Here is an 18,766-nt window from a genome sequence, read left to right on the forward strand (position 1 = left end):
AAGATTAATGTGATTTGCATGTCACTGTGAAAAAAAACTTCATGAATACTGCAATAAGTCTTAAGATATATTTAGATGAACATTTGCAGTAAATACAGCTACTCACCATGGTAGGACAGTTCATTGCCCTGCATTGTGTTGTGTCCCAGAATATATTTTTATTTGCATAATCATGCAGGAACATGTACAACTTTATTATGAGAGGTGAATATTTATGACTAAGCCCACCTGAAAAAGGTGCCCTGGTGGATCTGGAAGTAAGGTGTACATAATGGATGAAATCTGAAGGCAGTGCAGTAGAGTGGCAGATTTTCTTTTGGGTCATTTATGTGGAAAGCCTGTTGAAGTTATCTTTCATCTCCACAATTAGCACAGAGCTGTGGATGCCTAAAAAGATACCTTGCGTAGGCAGGACTGCCATCTTGTGGACCGTTGGTAGTCTGGCTAAAGAAGTGGAGTCATATCCAGAAGGTTCTGAACCGTCCAAGTTCCCACGCACTGCTCCTAGGTTGCTGCTCATGGCTGGCAAAAAATGGTGATGGGTTAAATGCAGAGACATTTTGTTGTGTGCACCACATGCTGTGTATCACAATGACAAAAACCTTCACTTGACGCATTCAACAGGATGTGCAAATCAAATCATGGAGAAGGTGAATGTCTTTAGTGAAAGTTCCTCAGTCTTACATTTACATTTAAGGCATTTGGCAGACGCCCTTATCCGGACCGACTTACAACGTGCTTCCATGTTACCATCAATGAAGTGATCAATTCTGGTTCACCAGGACCCCCAACTATGAATACAATCTTTTTATTCACTCTTGTAGATTCTGTACATAAGTTAGACAATAAGAAGTTTACAAGTTAATCTAAATATTCTGTAAATATTTAGATTAACTATACTCAGTGACTGAGCTGTTCTAACCTGGAGGGGAAGTTCATTCCACCACCGAGGGGCCAAGATGGAGAAGAGTCTTTTGAACCTGATGCGTGCAGCTACTGGGAGCCAGTGGAGGGAACGTAGCAGAGGGGTGGTGTGGGAGAATTTTGCCCACACCACCTATGAACCCACACATTCACCTATGAACCAGAAGACCCAGTTTCAAAGCCAACTTACTACCATTGTGTCCCTGAGCAAGACACTTAACCCTAAGTACTCCAGGGGGACTGTCCCTGTAACTACTGATTGTAAGTCGCTCTGGATAAGGGCGTCTGATGAATGCTGTAAAATGTAAGAATTTGGGAAGGTTGAAGATCAGTAGCGCTGCTGCATTTTGTATGAGTTGTAGAGGTCGGACGGTACATAGTGGTAGACCAGCTAGAAGGGAGTTACAGTAGTCCAGTCATGAGATTACTAAGGACTAAGGTCTGGGTGGCCTGTGTTGACAGATAAGGGCGGATTCGTCTGATATTGTAGAGAAGGAATCTACATGAGCGGGAAAGATTGCTGATGTGAGTCGAGAAGGAGAGTTGGTTGTCTATTGTTACTCCAAGGTTGCGGGCTGTTGTAGAAGGAGAGAGCTGTGAGTTGTCCAGGTAAATAGCAAGATGTGGTGAAGAATCTGCTGGAATGAATATTAGTTCAGTTTTGGTGGGTTGAGTTTGAGGTGATGGGCTGCACTCCAAGATGAGATGTCTGTTAGGCATGCAGAGATTCTGGAAGCAGCATGTAGATCTGAGGGAGGAAAAGAGAAGATGAGTTGTGTGTCGTCGGCATAGCAGTGGTAGGATAATCCATGTGACTGTAGTACTTTGTGAACCTCATCTTGATCACCAGGTTTTTGATAAGGAAAATTAATTTAGGCTCCAATTAAAATGGATTTCTGTGACCCATGTACTGAAATGTAATGTTGCGAATTTAGCACACCTTTTTTTTAGATGTCACAAATGACAACTTGCCATACTTTTCGGTTTTAGTAAGTTATAGATGTCAGGTATCTGTATATTAGAAAGCGAAAGTGAAGTGATTGCGATTAGGGCTACAACTAACGATTATTTTAATAATTGATTAATCTGTCGATTAATTAATCGTAGAATCTGATTAAAAAAACAAAAAAAACAAGAAAAGCATTCATTTCCAACCCTTTATTCAAAAACAGAACCAAAATCTTTAGAAAGTGCACAAACATGTTGCTCCTTGAGCTGTTATAATAATAATAAAATAAAATAAAAATTGACTAACACAAAAAACATACACATGTATGCTTTACATCTGCCAAATATACTTTTTTTTTTTTTTAAATAAAGTGCCACCTGAGCTGCCAGAACGATAAATAATTTATAAAAAAATAAAGAACAATACAAATCAGAAAATTTAACAGGATTTGTTTGAATGTCAAAACTTGTTCTCTACACTACACTGCAGATGCACACACTCGCAGACACATACACTCACAAACTCTCACACTGACACACACACACACACTGCAAAAAATGCTTTTCTAACTTAGTAGTTTTGTACTGATTTCAGTCCAAAATCTTAAATCAAGATACATTTACTAGACACATGAAATAGCATAAGAAATGATGGCTTGTTTTCTGATAAAACATCTCAAAATTAAGTGATTGTTTAAAACAAGCAAAATGATCTGCCAATGGGGTAAGAAAACTAATCTTAACGAGATATAATCTCAAACAGAAGTTTTAAGCATCACTTAATTTTCTCATGCCATTTTTCTTGTCTAGTAAACTTGATTTAAGATTTTTTTAGATATTTGGACTGGAAACGAGACAAAATTACAAGGTAAGAAAAGCTTTTTTTGCAGTGTAGCTATACATGACAACAGATTGAAAAATGAATGGTCCAAAAAAGGCTAGTGAATAAAAACATGTCTTTAGTCTTTTAATGCAAAGTAACTATAGCACCCCTGCTTTACTACTGTTATTAACGCGCTAACGCTAACTTATCATGCTTGTCAAGCTGGATGGCGGGTAAACATTTACATTTACAGCATTTATCAGACGCCCTTATCCAGAGCGACTTACAATCAGTAGTTACAGGGACAGTCCCCCTGGAGAAACTTAGGGTTAAGTGTCTTGCTCAGGGACACAATAGGCGAGTCGTCCACGCGGAGACGCAGAGAACAGTCCGAATGCTGTTTCATCCCCCCTCCACACCTGTAGGTGGCGCTGTAAGTCCCCGTCTAGTCCTCCTCCGCGGCGAGTTAAACACCAGCACCAGGGACATTACGTTCCTCACTTCAAAACGGAACAAAAGTAGGATTCTGTAGTGACTTACCCTGCTGCTGAACTCCCTTCTTCCTCCTCAAACACTCTCCATGTTTGCGTTTCAGGTGCAGGATCATTGCCGTGGTGCCATGTCGCTTTTGCAGATTTTCGCGCAGATTTCTCTGCCTCCGCCATGTATCTGTCCTCTACCTCCGCTCGGTTTTTTTTTGCTCCTCGCTGTCCATGAGGCGCCAAACTCTGCTAGCATCTGTGCGTGAGAGAGACCGAGTGTGTTCACTCCGCTCCGCGCTCAAATAAAGTTTTTTTTTAAATAATCAAACGTCTCCACGTCGCGCGACATAACGAATCGATTAGGAAATTCGTTGCCAACTCTTTTAGTAATCGATTTTTATCGATTCAATCGATTCGTTGTTGCAGCCCTAATTTTGATACACTGTGCTTGCACCTGTTTCCTCACACCATATAAAGGAATGATCTCAAGGTAAAGTGGCATGTCCATTTTTTAATATTCCACCCTTTCTTAGCCAGTAACTTATTGATTAATTATGTATGAGGTGAGTTGGAGGCTAGAATAAATGGTGGTAGGAAACACAGATTTAGTTGTGATGAAATATGAATGCTATGGTATAATAATGCAACAGAAACACAGATGTGGGAACAATTGCATTAATATTTATAAATTAAGGTAAGTAAAAAATCTATAGAATATTATATATGTATAAATATCTTTTATATTTATATAATATCTCAGGACTTACCTGAGATATTAGAAGCCCTCTGGTCCTCAGAAGCTGTGTAACGTGTTATGTTAAAACTACTTAATTTAAAGAATAAATATGCTGCTGTTTTATTATAACTTGTAAAGCGTCTCACCATTCTCATTATCCCTATATACAGTGCATCTGAAAAGTTTCCAAATTTTATGTTACAGCAATATTCCAAATTGGATTTTGGCAAATTTATTAAAAATAAAAACACTGAGACAGCACAAGTACATATTCACAGCCTTTGCCATGAAACTCGAAATTGAGCTGAGCTGCCTCCAGGTTCCCCTGATCATCCTTGCGCCGTTTCTGCAGCTTAATTGGAGTCCAGCTAATTAAAAAAACAGTTGACTGGACCTTTGACTGGCCCCTGAAAGACTGAAGTCCTAGTGAACCAAAAGTTAAAAAAACATGAAAGCACCTTGTAAGTCGCTCTGGATATGGGCGATTGCCAAATGGCATAAATGTAAGAGGAAAGCAGGCACTGCTTATCACCAGGCCAATACCACCCCTACAGTGAAGCATGGCGGTGGCAGCATCATGTTGTGGGGATATTTTTCAGCTGCAGGAACTGGGAGGATAGAAGGAAAGATGACTGCAGCAATGTACAGAGACATCCTGAATGAAAACCTGCTCCAGAGCGCTTTTGAATCTCAGACTGTGGAGACGGTTCATCTTTCAGCACGACAACGACCCTAAGCACACAGCCAAGATATCAAAGGAGAGGCTTCAGGACAACTCTGTGAATGTCTTTGAGTGGCCCAGCCAGAGCTCAGACTTGAATCCAATTGAACATCTCTGGAGATCTTAAAATAGCTGTGCACTGATGCTTGGGAGGAATGGGCCAAACTGGCCAAGGGTAAGTGTGCCAAGCTTGTGGCATCATATTCAAAAAGAACTGATGCTGTAATTGCATCAACAAAGTATTGAGCAAAAGGCTGTGAATACTTATGTACATGTGATTTCTCAGTTTTTTTTATTTGTAATAAATTTGCCAAAACTTTTTCATTTTTTTTTCTTTTGTCATTATATAAACACTGCCAGTGGAGAACAACATAAATTCATGCTTACAATAAGTAAACCTGAAACTCAACATGTATAGCTTTCAATCATTACATGATTGGTTGAATAAACCAGACCCTCAACTTTTATCAATGGCCCAAATCCTTTAACTGGCCACACAGTCCCATAGCATGATGGAGCCTCCACCACATTTGACAGTAGGTAGCAGGCATTCTGCTTCTGCCACATTTTTTAATGACCAAATTTTGTTTCGTCAATCCAATGCTCTTTGTTCCAGAATTAATCTGACTGCATGCAACAAGACTGTTTGTGGCATGAGTGCAGAAAGGACCTTCCTCATCAGCCTGCCATACGGATGTTCTTTGTGCAAATTGCACTGAATTGTAGAACGATACCATCTGCAGAAAGATGTTGTTGTAGGTCTTTGGATGTGATCTGTGGGTTGTCTGTAACAATTCACGCAATCCTCTGCATTTGCTGCCTGGGTTTAAAAGCAACTGAAGTTTTAAACTTTTGAGAGCTTTTTGTAGCCTTTGTACCTGAACAATCGTTGTTTTCAGATTTTCAGAGTTGCTTTGAAGATCCCATGCTGTTACTTGGAGAGTCAAAGAGAAGCACAATTTGTAACTGCCCACTTTAATGACCTTTTTCTCATGATTGGACTCACTTGTCTATGTAGTTCAAATCTTAACGAGCAAAATCAACCAATTTGTTGTTTGCAAATAGTCAGTATTGAGCATTTACATGCATTCAAATCAGTAAAATGTTTTGCACAGCCAGTTTTTTCACATTTGAACTAAATACTTCTTTACTATAAATCAGAAAACACCCCTGTACTCAGATGACCCTGGGAAACGAAAGTACAATCAATTATGCAGGCTGAGAGGGCTTCCCAAACTTTTTCGTGCCTGTAAATGAGAACAAATCTATGGGCAAAAGACTCTGAAGAATCATGGACAGGACTGAGAGACCCTGGAGGACTTTCTATCCTCAGACCATAACAAGGACATGCCACCACACCTCACACCCTGACCACCTGAATGTCCACTGCTGTTACTGCAATCTGTTACTGTTCATTGCACAATCTATGCACGATGCACTTAAACAGAATACATATTCACTACCCAGGATGTCTGTGTCTCATGTTCTCATTGAACATAATATCTACATTTTCTTTATATGCCTTATTCTCCCTTTATTGTATTATATTTTATTTAATTATTATTTATTTAACTATGCACAGTCAAAACAGGGTGGTTCAGGATGCATTTCACTGCATGTTATACTACTATAACTATGCATGTGACTCGTGAAGAGAGGAGAGAGAAAAGCAGAGAAGACCAGGAAAGCGCCAGGGTACACTGAACAATCCTTTTTCTTTATTTATTTTTTTTCATTTCATTATGTCTGTTGGGGTTTTTAATTTTTTTAATTTTCATTTTAAATTAAAATTTTTTGACACTTATAAAAGACAGCATCTGCATAGAGTTGTCATCTTAAAGATCCATGGAGAGAAGGGATAGAGAGAGCGTTGGGAGAAGGGGGGGCGGAGATAGCGAGGGGGTGGGGAGAGGGGGAATACTGGCACGTCACACTAACTAAACAGAACAGCAAACAGTAGTACAAGAGAGGGAGAGAGAGGGACAGATCTTTTTCTTAATTTTCTTTTTTTACAATACAGTACGCACACATACACACACACAAAAAAAAGAGGGGGCATGGGGGAAGGGACACAAGTTGCAATTCCAGTCAAAGTTGCCACATGGCTGTTTAACCGTCCGCCATGTCTTCCAAAAAGTCCTATTGTTCGGTTTCTCACTGTCCTTTATTGTCCAATTTGGCCTCACAGTTTAGACCCATTGATAGAACTGTTTGCAAAAAAAAGTAATTAATGCTGGATCCTCATTAATGCTAATTCTAATGCTGTTGATGGTATTTGATTTTGTAATTCTGATGTGGTCACAGTCCATCAGCGTGCTTCTTCACATTTAAGAAAGCCCTTTTTTTGTCTAAGTATTGCACAGAAAAGTGAATTTTGTCTACTTCACGCACCCCATCTAATCCACCACTAGTTTTAAGCAACCAGATTTCTTTGGGCTGCCAGAGACTGCAGTCTCAAATACAACGAAAAGGTCTCTGTGGTGCTCTGATTCCCTCTGCTGCTGTACCAGACACCCTTTTTTTTTTTTTTAAAGACAGGCCATTTCTACCAAAATCCTAATGCTACGGAGCTGAGTTTTAATTCATAGCCTTTTTCTTTGTAGGCAGCAGAAGAGCACAAACCATTTCGCAGTGCAAGCTTTGATGACACTTTCAGGGCAAACTGCCATCTGGTGAACAAATGAACATCCTTACTGTAGGCTAACTAGATACCTGGAAACCAAAAAAGCAAAGCAAGAAACCTCAGTGGACATGAGATATTCCGACAGCCTTGTTGAACTGCCAATGCTGGGAAGCACTTTTTTCCTCAGAGTTCACAAGAGCCAAGAAGCCCCCTCTGAGCCAAACAAAAGTAAAAAAAAACAAAAAAACTGATAGATGGCTGTGGTTGCCTCCATTTCTCTCTTTCATTTTTTGGTTTACTGAACACAGACAACATGCATGTGAAAGACCCTGTCGGAAGCAAGCAGTCGTGGGGAGCAGAAGGATAATGGCAGCGATTAAACCGCCTGGGAGCTTTGACCGGAACTGTTTCTTGGTTGTATTTATACATGGACATGCAAGTCATTTTTTTTCTCTCTTTGAAATATTTACAATAATTACAAGACACAAAGATCCAGTTCAATTTGACAAAATTGCGAGCATTCAATATTCAATATTACTAGTATTATTTTGATAACACAACTCCCCCTTGATTTGTGGAATATAGTCCCTTGCACTTCATGACTATGAATCACCACACTGCAGTCTCCACCGTTCAGTTTTCCAGTTCGTGTGTGTTACTTCGGTTTTCCATGTTTTTAATAGGGAATGCAACGTCTCCCATTCAGCCACATAATCCTGCTGTTAAAATCCTCGTTCTGGAGCTACAAATCTGAGCACACATTCTACACTGCCCACCCCCCCTCCAAATTCTAACACTGATACAAAAGGAATACTGTGGTGAACAATGGTGGATATTTGGAAAAAACGAATTCAAAACAAAAGCGAATGGAAGGGGTTGTGTTTCGGGGTTGCCCATTGCGCTCTAGTGCAAGCCGCTGCAAAACAACAGAGTTCCATCTTCAGCTACAGAGGCAGATGGGAGGTTTTTGGGGACGTGCTCTTGCCGGAGCAGCCGGACAATGAAATAGTCCTTAGCTGAGTCTAGGTGATCTGCTCACCTATGAAAATGTAAGGCATAGCACTTCCTTCACCAAAACTGCAGGAGGTGTCTGGGTTGCAAAAGGCAAAGGTTGTCCCATTTTGCCAGAATGCCACTCTGAGAGAGAAAAAGGTGATACCACTTCCTTCCAAGATGTTTTTTTTTTATTCTTCAAATGTTGCTGCACTGACAGGCTTTTTTCGGCCACCCCAACGAACACAAACCCTTCACAAAGCTGGTGCTCTGTTTATTTTGCCATCAAATCGTCCCTCCTGCAACACACACTTTCTCTAAGTGTCAGTTCCTCCCACTGAGTATATTTCTGTTGTACTCTTAATACATTTCAAACCAAAGAAATCAGCACGCAAAAAGAACATTTGGTTCATAGGGGTTCAGCGCCCCTTAATTTCACCAAAGTCGCCCATGGTGCAGTATGGTCCAATGTGTTACCAGCACAAAGAAAGCTATGTATGCCATAGATAAGTCATTGGGGGGGGGTATACATGAATGTATATATAAATAAACATACAAATATATGTATGTATATGTATATATAACTTTTTTTTTTACCAGCCCATATAATATGGAAATCAATAGTAAATGAACCATTATATCAGTAATGAACGTTTTTCTTTTCTCAAACATCTACATATTGTAGATAAACAGCCTAAAGGTCTATTTTGGGTCTGCTCAGAAAAAGGAGAGGGGATGCACTTAACTGTATAGCAATTTGTTTGGGCTCTTAATTCATTTGAAAGTAATTGTCCTTGTAAACTTGAGAAAACAGCATTGTGCTCTTTGATACTTTTGACAATGGATGCATGGGGGAGGGGAAGGAAGCTTTGGCTTTAATTGTGTCATATTGTTTGTTTGTATTTTTCGGTACAAAATCTGGAACTGGACAGCCGCGACCCATGGACCTGCAGGACCCAGGAAGCTCTGACACCTGCTGCTGCTGCTGCTCGCTTGCTGAGTGATGTCAACAACACGCCTGGATCGCAGACATGCACACACACAAGCGCACACACACGGATATGCTCATGCTCACACGTACACTAACATCGCTTTTGTTGGGGGAATGGGAGTTTGGAGGTCACGCACAAGGCCTCGGAGCTCACAAGTCACAGTCGCAGCTCAAGACGCACGATAAAGAGTTTTTATCCTTCACGCAAATTAAAAAAGAAGGTTGAAAAACAAAAGAATACGCACGTATCACCAGAGAAACACGACAAGCGAGGATGGGGAGGGTGGGACGAAAAGAGGAATGTTTTTTGGAATGGTTACCGGTGACCCCTGTCGATGGTGAGGATCCTTGGGGTGGAGCACTCGGAGCTAATGTACAGCACCACTGCAGCATCCCGAGGACTTTGATAAACACACTCTCACGCATACACACACACACTCTCAGACAGACATTGTCTGGGTCTTTCTCAGCTGTCTGAGGAGGGCCATGGCAACCTTCTGATGTCCTTATGAGTTCGCGATAAGACGGACACCAGCGTCTGATGATTGAAAAGAAAAGAAAAAACTAACCTGAAAACAAAATAAAACGAATCTTTCCCGACCTACCCCACCCCTGAAATGTATCTATCCTAGATCAATTGTTCCTATCGTGTGATGGTGAGGGACAGTGGTTTCTTTGATTGTAAAGTGCACACATGATCGAGAGCAGAAACCATCATGCAAACTCACAAAGCCGAAATTTGCATGCCTTAACATATAAGGGCTCTCAAGCCATATTCCTTGGAAAAAAAAAAAAATAAAAAAATCAAACAATAAATAAAGGTTAAAAAAAAATAAAAAAAACTACAACGACATAGATATAATAGATATAACCCCATTTTAACCATACATGTAAGTGGTTGGACACTAAATACACAGAAGCTTCAAAGAAAACATGCTAGGCTGTTGTCGGAAAATGACTGAGGACAACAGTCAAGTGCCCTCATGGTGGACCACTGTATTGAACATAATACCTCCAAACCGGTTTACACCATGCTACCACTGACTAATATTAAATGTTTTGTTTCGCAGGGAGGGCTTCCATTTTTGGGCTCAATGCTCAGGCTACTGGGATGCCTGATTTGCAAAAACCACCACGGCCTGAGGTCAACTTTTAGAACCTGAAGTGCTTGCAAAGAGCTCCCAGAAAAAGAAACGCATTTCTGTACAATCACGATTTGGTTGTTAGTAAATTCATTATTCCTCAGGTATGTTCTACTGATATCTAGAACTAGAACTGGGTTGGATAATTTTGCAATCTAGCTGTGTTTTGGTTAGGAATTTCAGCCCTTGTATAAGCTGTAAATAACGGTGCTGGCTTGTTTTGGAAATAACTAACAATATCCAACACATATTACAACAATTAACTTTCAACAGGTTCAACATAGCATACAAAAATGATACAATTATATATATTTAAATATATATATATTTTAAATGATCAAGCCACAGGCCAAATCTAAGATTGAATCTCAAGCAAAAATAAATAAATAAATAAATAAATAGAAACTGGTATTGCTGGCAGTGATGTTTTTGCTCAAATGAATTCATACTGAATATTCAAAACCTTCATTTTCAATGCCACCATCACACTGAGGCCTCAAAAAAGGAAAAAAAAAAGAAAAAGGGATGCCTCAGTTCACTCGCCAGCCTCTACTGTGCCCAGCAGGCTAAGTGTGATTTCAGGAGTGGTTCTCTGACTCACTCGGTTCCCGCCTGCATTTACTTCACCATCCCATACTGTGGCAGCGCAGCACAGACCAGCATCTAGGCCCCGACAGCAGCTTCCTTCCAACCGGCTTCCTAACCCTCAATTTATATTCCGTCTCATTATAAACATAACCTCTGTTGATCAGAGGGGAAAAAAAGGGAAAATGTCTCAATGTTTCAACAACACAATTTTTCGAATATTGTTAACAACAATGTAGTACCAGGATGAAGTCAAGCAAGCCTTTTAGCTATAAGGATTAGTAAAATAATAATTATAATTTTTTTTAAATCTCCGCTCTGTCATTCACCTCTGAATATACTGTCATAAATAATAATTTCTTAGCTGGCTATACAGTATATTCATTTTAGATCTACTACATTTTCAAATAGAAAATAAATATTTATAGGAGCGTTATATATTTATAACAATTCTCAAAATATCACTTTAATATTACCCAACCTCAGTAGAGGTATTATGGATGAAAAAAAAAATGGAAAGTGTGAAATGGATCAAGAACTGAGGCAAGACTATTTGTCACAGGACACATCACACACTACACGACCACAGCAGAACTATCCACCTCTGCAAGACTATGTAGGACTACACCCAGGATAGCCAACACATTTTTTTCTCAGGTTTTTGAAATTCCTTAAGTTTTTCTTCAGTACATTTTTTAGTTATATTAACATGTTCTTCATCTTTAGAAAAATCTTTAGAACAGCGTCAACAGCTCTGACCAAAGCACCTCCTAAACCCTTTTGTTTAGTTTTTTTTTTCGCTCCTGGGAGAGCTCGTGCCGATCTGCATAGTTCAACCTGTCGGCACGGTGTTGCACCCCGCCTGCCATGTGTTTGATTCCCCCCCCCCTCCGAGATATGTGTTTTTCTCTCCTGTCATGGAGCGTCAGGTCAGGCCCGAATCCGGAGGCGGCGCCTTGCCTTGAGGCTGTTGGTGACGGGGCCGAGGGGTCCCCACTGGGCATGTGCAGTGAGGGGTTTAGGCTGACTGCAAGGCCTGTGGGGTGTTTGGTGTCTTTGCAAGGTGGGCATTTAAAACTGCCCTATAACTCTTACACAGGGTGTGTGTTTAAAAAGGAAAAACTCCCTTTGGTCAAATAAAGTAAACAACCACCGGGATTTGTCCTGCCAACCAGCAGATTCCACGGCTGGTTATTAACTGTTATTAACAATTTAATAAAAAAATATATATATATATATATATATATATATATATATATATATATATATATATATATATATATATATATCACCAGTGAGCAGTCCCTAAAAGGCTGAAATCCCTCCCAACGAAACATTATTGATTTTTTTGTTTTCCTATGGAGTTAGCTTAACTGTTCTCACAATCCTCTACAGTTTGTACATTGAAGCACACTAGATCACAGTCCAAAAAATAAATATAATAATAATAATAATAATAATAATAATAAAACATAAACAATTTAGCAGGTTCTGACACTGTCCTTGAGACCCCCCCCCAAAAAAAACAAACAAACAAAGAAACAAACATAAAAAAAAACAAAGAAATGGTTTAAAAAAGAAACAAAAGTAAATTAAAAATGCATGTCGTACTTCTTTACAGGTAGCTAACCCATGTGCTGTTTCTTATGTTCAATACATTTACATGTACATTGTAAATATTATGTTTGTACCCACGTTTTTGTATACAGTATCTATTTAGTCAGCTATTAGGTAATGTCAGTTTGTTTTGTTTTTTTGTCTTTGTTTTTTCAACCCCACCCAACCCCTTTATAACGGTTTCCTTATCTCGTATTGGATTTGATATATTTCTCTCTTTTTTATATATCTTGTCGTTCGCCGTTCTTTGTTGTCTAGAAGCCGAGGGTTCCACCAATACTAGATGCCAAGATGACTCCCAAAATGACACAGCAGATAATGATCATGATCTTCTTCTGCAAGGAGAAACAAGACCAAGAAATAGTGGATTTCAGAGGAATGTCATGCAAGAAGGAGGCACATTTGTATGTATATTTGTATTAGGGGTTTTTGTATGTATATTTCATGTAAAATATTGTGTATTTTTGTGTCTACGTGTGTACATATGTTTGGCCAGGTGAGTGGTTGTGTCGTGTACCTTGCGGGCCTGGCTCTGGTATTTGACCGCTTTCTTGGTGTCAGACACTGCCCGCTCCACATAGTCCACTGAGTGTTCTACGTTGTACTCGATTCTGTCAATCATCTCGCCCTGTATGCAGTACAATGCAGCATGGTGACCACACATCACACATCATTGTATTCCTTACTGTGGATTGGTCTAATTTTTAAAACAAAACAAAATGTTAAGTGTGGGCAACCTAATTATTATACTGCAGAATTGTACGATTCTTTGAAATCACATGCATTTGTTATGTTTTATTTTTCGCATTATCTAATGAAATGCCATTCATGAGATACATAGATAGAAGATGTGATTAACTTCTTCTCCGCCTCACTATCTCAGATTATAGCACAAGTGCTAAATTTAGACACCATATTCCCCTCTTCCCCAGAAGCAATTGTGTAATTAGGTCATTCTGATGGATTACACAATGCTCAGGAATTTCATGTACAAGGAACAATGCACGTGTTGTGTAGTAGCACTGCAGAAGTCATTATTCTGTTTCCTAAATATAAACAAAGCAAAAAAAGTGTCCATTCACAGAATGTTTTGTCACATTTTAAAAGCACTTCAGACTGTTTTCAGAAGCACTTCTCAATAAATTCTGTTTATGTTTTCAATATTACAGAAAGCTTTTACATCTATGGTCTATTGTCATGTGAACGTAAGTGGGGAAATTGGGAATTTGGGGAAGTCCGATTGAAGAATAAAGGAAAATTATGCAGGTCTATGCTTTCATTATTCAACCAACGTCCTCTTATCCAATAAACAAATTGCTTGTATTGCATGTCTAATGGAAAATACATGAAAGCCACTTTTCCATGCTCTATTGCATCTATGAATTCTGAAAGGAAGATAGATCCATGATACTTTGATATAATGTTAGATTGTTCTGATATATTATATTCCCTATTACCTGGCTCTCCACCAACATGGCCATGTCCAAGAACATGTCATGCAGTTCACGAATGCTGTTCTCCAGTTTGATAATTTCGGTGTGTCTAGTCTCAATCTCATTTAGGGCCTGCTTGGTCATCTGGGAGTCCATTTTGATCTGATTGTCCACAAAGAAAAGGAAAGGTTTATACAACACTTGCCGAAAAATATGTGTTGCATTGCTATAATGTTTCAGAGGATATCAGTTATTACATCATCAGTGAAAATGGCAAGTTTGCCACTTTCCAACATGTCTTCCAGCTCCTCATTGGTGGTTGTTCTCCCAGCTGTGCAATGCAGAAAAGGATCACAGTGAATATCCCACAACCAACACTAATCTAAATCAGACAACTCAGCATTAAAAGTGTCTTCAGACATGGATCGTGTGAAAGAAAACCTGATCTCATACACAGTAAATGCATTACTGAAGTCTGTTTGTTGCAAAATCACTCACTGATTTCGAGCTGACGCTGGATACGGTCCTTGCAGCGGTCCCTGTATTTGGACTGTGTGGTGTTATACTCGGTCATAACTTCCACAAACTTGCGCGACAGCGTTGAGTGCTACAAATAGAGGAGAGAGAAGGAAAGAAAAGCAGCAAGATGGAGAGTAATGAGTCAGAAATTAAACTGATCAACTTCAAGAGACAGAATATCAAATCAGTGCATCACAAATTCCGATCACAGTGTTTTCAGCTGCATATGCTGCAGTACCAGCAATGGCCATAACAGAGCCGCCAGCCACCAGATGGGGCAGATGAGCATCTGTGTGTATTACACAGGTGGAAAAAACTCAAGGATACCCTAAAATTAACAGCATAGATACAAATATAAATAATATAGATGAATCATGCGATTGCAGTGATTTTGTTTGAATTTGGAAACTTTGGAAGTGTTATAAAAGGTCCCTTTTTTATGTCTTCTGATCAGAATATGGGGCAGTGTTGGTTGAGCGATTAAGGATGCGGCCCCGTAATCAGAAAGTTGCCGGTTCGAATCCCGATCCACCGAGGTGCCACTGAGCAAAGCACACACTGCTCCCATGGCTGTTCACTGCTCACCGAGGCTGATGGGTTAAAAGTAGAGGACACATTTCGTTGTGTGGACCATGTGCTGAGCTGCAGTGTTTCACAATGACAAAAAATCCCTTCCCTTTCACTTTCAATCCCTTCGGCACTGGCGAGCTGAGCTGCACTGTCTGTATCGTGTCATAGTCTGGTTTCTGAACTTATCACGGGAACATTAAGCCCAGTCTCAGAAGCAAAGAACAGCCTGTGCTTTCCTGTCACTATGGCTTTAAAAATGCATTTAACACCAAAACCCCCTAAGTTCAATTCTTCTTAAAAAAGGTTTCATCTTTCACACTAATGTTAAAAAGCATGTGGAAAGTTGCTCTGGGCCCTGAGAGGACCATCTGAGATAATGTGGACCAGCATAAACCTCAGAATTTTAAGATGGGTCAGCTTGAGTCACGGTGTTAATTGAGCATCGGTCAAGCTATGCATTAAGTGTGCACCACTGAGATCGCTGAATTTGAATCTGTAAGCTGTCCCCCCATGTGATCTCGGAACACTCTTGTTTTTTGCTACACATATAAATTAAATGGGATATAAGACAACTGTAGCCATTCCACACTTACAGTACCATGGAATGGGGATAGAAGGCATTGGATACTGGAATGGGGGAGGATCCAGTATCCAATGCCCTCAGTCACCACTCCAGATGTTGTCAGGTGTTCCAGGGATCACCAACATAGACAATTCAAACTACCCTCTGGACCCGCCGATGTATTTTACGAGTGTTGAGAAATTATTGCTGGATAGTTTCCAGCCATTTTCATATGAATATAATGACTTGTCAGCTCACCTGTGTCTTGCGGATTCGCAGGTCTGCAGATGATCTGTTCAGCCCCTCCTCCTGTTCAATGCTCTGCTCGATTGCTAAAGGAGAAGAGGGAAGACATTAATAACAGCTCTGCAACAATGAACCTGCACTCCCTCTGTAGTCAGCTTATACTTATGCTCAAATAATGTATAAATGTATATCATCTGTATACATTAAATAAATGGCAACATTTTAACAACATTTTAAAAAACCCTTAAAATTACCATACAAACATTACACTAATTTCTGCACACACTTCTTAAAATCCTCATTGCATATTAATGACTTTGTGTTTATATTAAGGATGAAATATCATTATGCCATTCAAGGTGAGTCAGTAGACTAAGCTCTAGTTCTGGTGAGCCACGCCCTGGACAGTTTTTGGTTTCCCTTGTCAGCGCATTACTCCATAAATGTGAAAATGGAATGCCAGCAGGGGTATTTTTCACAGTCTGAATACACTGCGGGCACATGAACACTAGCAAAGAGAATTCATTGGTTGAGATGAATATATTGACATGAAATGAAGTCTGACATCCATGTTATATATGTGTGTATGATGTATTTTTAAGTATAGAATGTTTTATGTTTCTGCTCTTCTATTTTGTAATATTCATTGCATTATGCTCTAATAACAAAATGATTGCTAGTCAATAATTATTTTAAAAAGGATCAAATCAGTCATAGTGTTAGTTAGGAGTGCACACATATGCACCCATTGAATTAAAGATGTGTACAGTTGCACACAACAATCACACAATTAATCACACACAAATTTCACCATAATATATTGTGGAAGGAAAACCATGTTTGAGGAAGAAAAATGACATTTCTCATTTTGTTTGTTTATGCCACTAAACCAGTCTTACCTTTGTTAGGTACTTCCAGTCCTGATATATTCCTGACATATTTTTGGTTCATTTCTTGTTTATTCAATTTACTTTATTGTCTGTCTCTATTTGCAGACTCCCTGTTCACCCTCAGTTTATCATTTGGATAATTCTGTAATTAAGTCACTAAATGAACCCTTGAAATGCTGAGGTTTCCTCAAAACCTTTCTTAGCAAAGACATCTGTCTGAGTGAACAGGATTCCTCTGCCATCTTTTGGAACAGATGCAATTGCTTTAACGGCTTGAATGAATGGACCTCATGGGTGTTGTTTCAACATAAATGGTTTGAAACACTCCAGAGCAAATGCAATTCCCTCAATACCCTTAGGGAGATGTGGAATATCGTAACAATGGGCTGAAACTCCCTATGACCCTGCCCAGTTATATGCCGTATGATAAAAAGACGCATGTTTCATGGACCTCAAACCAACATTTAGGTGGAGGCTAAATCAATAGTGCAGAGAAGCATGGAGAGGCGCTATCATCACGTGCAAATGAGTCTTTTTGGGACAGCAGATTCTCTTCTACCTTTGAGTGAACCCAAAAATAAAGCTACGCAATGTCACTTTATGCTATTACAAATGTGGTGACTTTATGCAGCCATATCTATATCGTCAGCATGTTCCTAAGCTACGAGCATGTCACATGACACAACTATCATAAACAATGCAATAAGGTGCATCAGAGCAAGATTGCTGAGAGACAATGTCTGTCCCTGAAGTCCTCTCAGCCAATCAAAATGAAAGTTTTGAACTAACTGTGGTATACATCTTTATACAACTACAAATATTAGACATTTGAACATTTTTACATTACATGCTTAATAGTAGCATTCAAGTTTTAATAAAAACAACAAAAATGATACAGAGCAATTGGAGAAGTTGACTAATGATCTTAACCATAAGCCAGTTACTTTCCCCAGTATATGATCCCCTGTTCTGATTGCTGAAACCTGGGGTAGGGTGGATTTTCTGTCTTCTTTTCATGGGTTTGTTCCAGAAAAACAGACATTGTAATATCAATCTGTTTCATAATCATTTTAATATCACTATATCAGTGTAGATCCCTGGCAGAGTGAGTATATATTTTTTAATAATGTGGGATAATGCTCTGAAGGGGACCTAAAGCTTCTAAAATAAATGTACTCGGAAAACTGAACAATAGTTCTAAATTGAGGATTTTTTTTTTCCCGCCTTGCATCAACATGCCCACATCTCTAACTGTTCATTAGCGGTATCACTGGCATCATCTCCTGATGCAACGTGGAGGAAACAACCACACATGTGGGTTGTCTTGGCAGAAAAAAAGCCAGTGCCTGGGTATTAAAAGCAGATCAGTCCTAAAACACCTACAGGTTCAGCATTTTTTGGTACCACGTACCACTGAAGCTAGTGACATACAAAACCCCCCCCCAAGAATAGTTATGATGTTTTACATGTTTTTTTTTTTTTTTAAACACCCCCCCCCCCCCCCCCCCCCCCAATTAATATAATATAAATCAAACCAATATATGTGTTATTGCAGACCAACTCTAGACTCCCAATAAACAGCCCAGTGTGTGCATGGCAGTCCACTTCTTGTGTGACAGCAGTGACAGTAAAGCTATGCAGAGAAGGTCTGCAGCAATTTACAGTCCCCCCCCTCTACATCTGGTCCACTGCCGGGTCTTTTTTCCTTCGCGATGACTCAGCCACTTTCTGCCATAATGCCAAAGAGGGGGGGGGTCTCTTTAATGTGGTCTTATAACAAAAAAAAGGTGCGCCTTTGAGTAAATATCAATACTGTGCCTGGCTGCTGAAAGGACATTGATCAGCCATAAGTGTTTTGTTGGTTAAATGCATCTGCTGGTGGAGGCGGGATTTTCTCTCACTTCGGATTGCACAGCAAAGACAGGATGCATATTATTAGCACCACCTCAAAGGGAGGTTAC

At 39.6% G+C, this 18,766-nt stretch overlaps 1 protein-coding gene across 1 annotated transcript in view; it reads right to left on the bottom strand.

Moving 5' to 3' along the window:
* Positions 1-12,263: 12,263 nt before the first annotated feature.
* Positions 12,264-18,766, bottom strand: part of stx1b (syntaxin 1B) — a 30,903-nt gene continuing 24,400 nt past the window's right edge. The window contains exons 5-10 of the mRNA XM_028985169.1: positions 15,928-16,001; positions 14,517-14,625; positions 14,276-14,349; positions 14,043-14,180; positions 13,103-13,213; positions 12,264-12,920 (exon numbers count right to left, since the gene is read on the bottom strand). Of these exons, the coding sequence (XP_028841002.1) occupies positions 12,840-12,920; positions 13,103-13,213; positions 14,043-14,180; positions 14,276-14,349; positions 14,517-14,625; positions 15,928-16,001 (587 nt within the window). The 3' untranslated portion in view covers positions 12,264-12,839. The remainder of the gene's footprint in view (positions 12,921-13,102; positions 13,214-14,042; positions 14,181-14,275; positions 14,350-14,516; positions 14,626-15,927; positions 16,002-18,766) is intronic.

The sequence above is a fragment of the Denticeps clupeoides genome, chromosome 7 (genome assembly GCF_900700375.1).
Source record: "Denticeps clupeoides chromosome 7, fDenClu1.1, whole genome shotgun sequence".
NCBI lineage: Eukaryota > Metazoa > Chordata > Actinopteri > Clupeiformes > Denticipitidae > Denticeps > Denticeps clupeoides.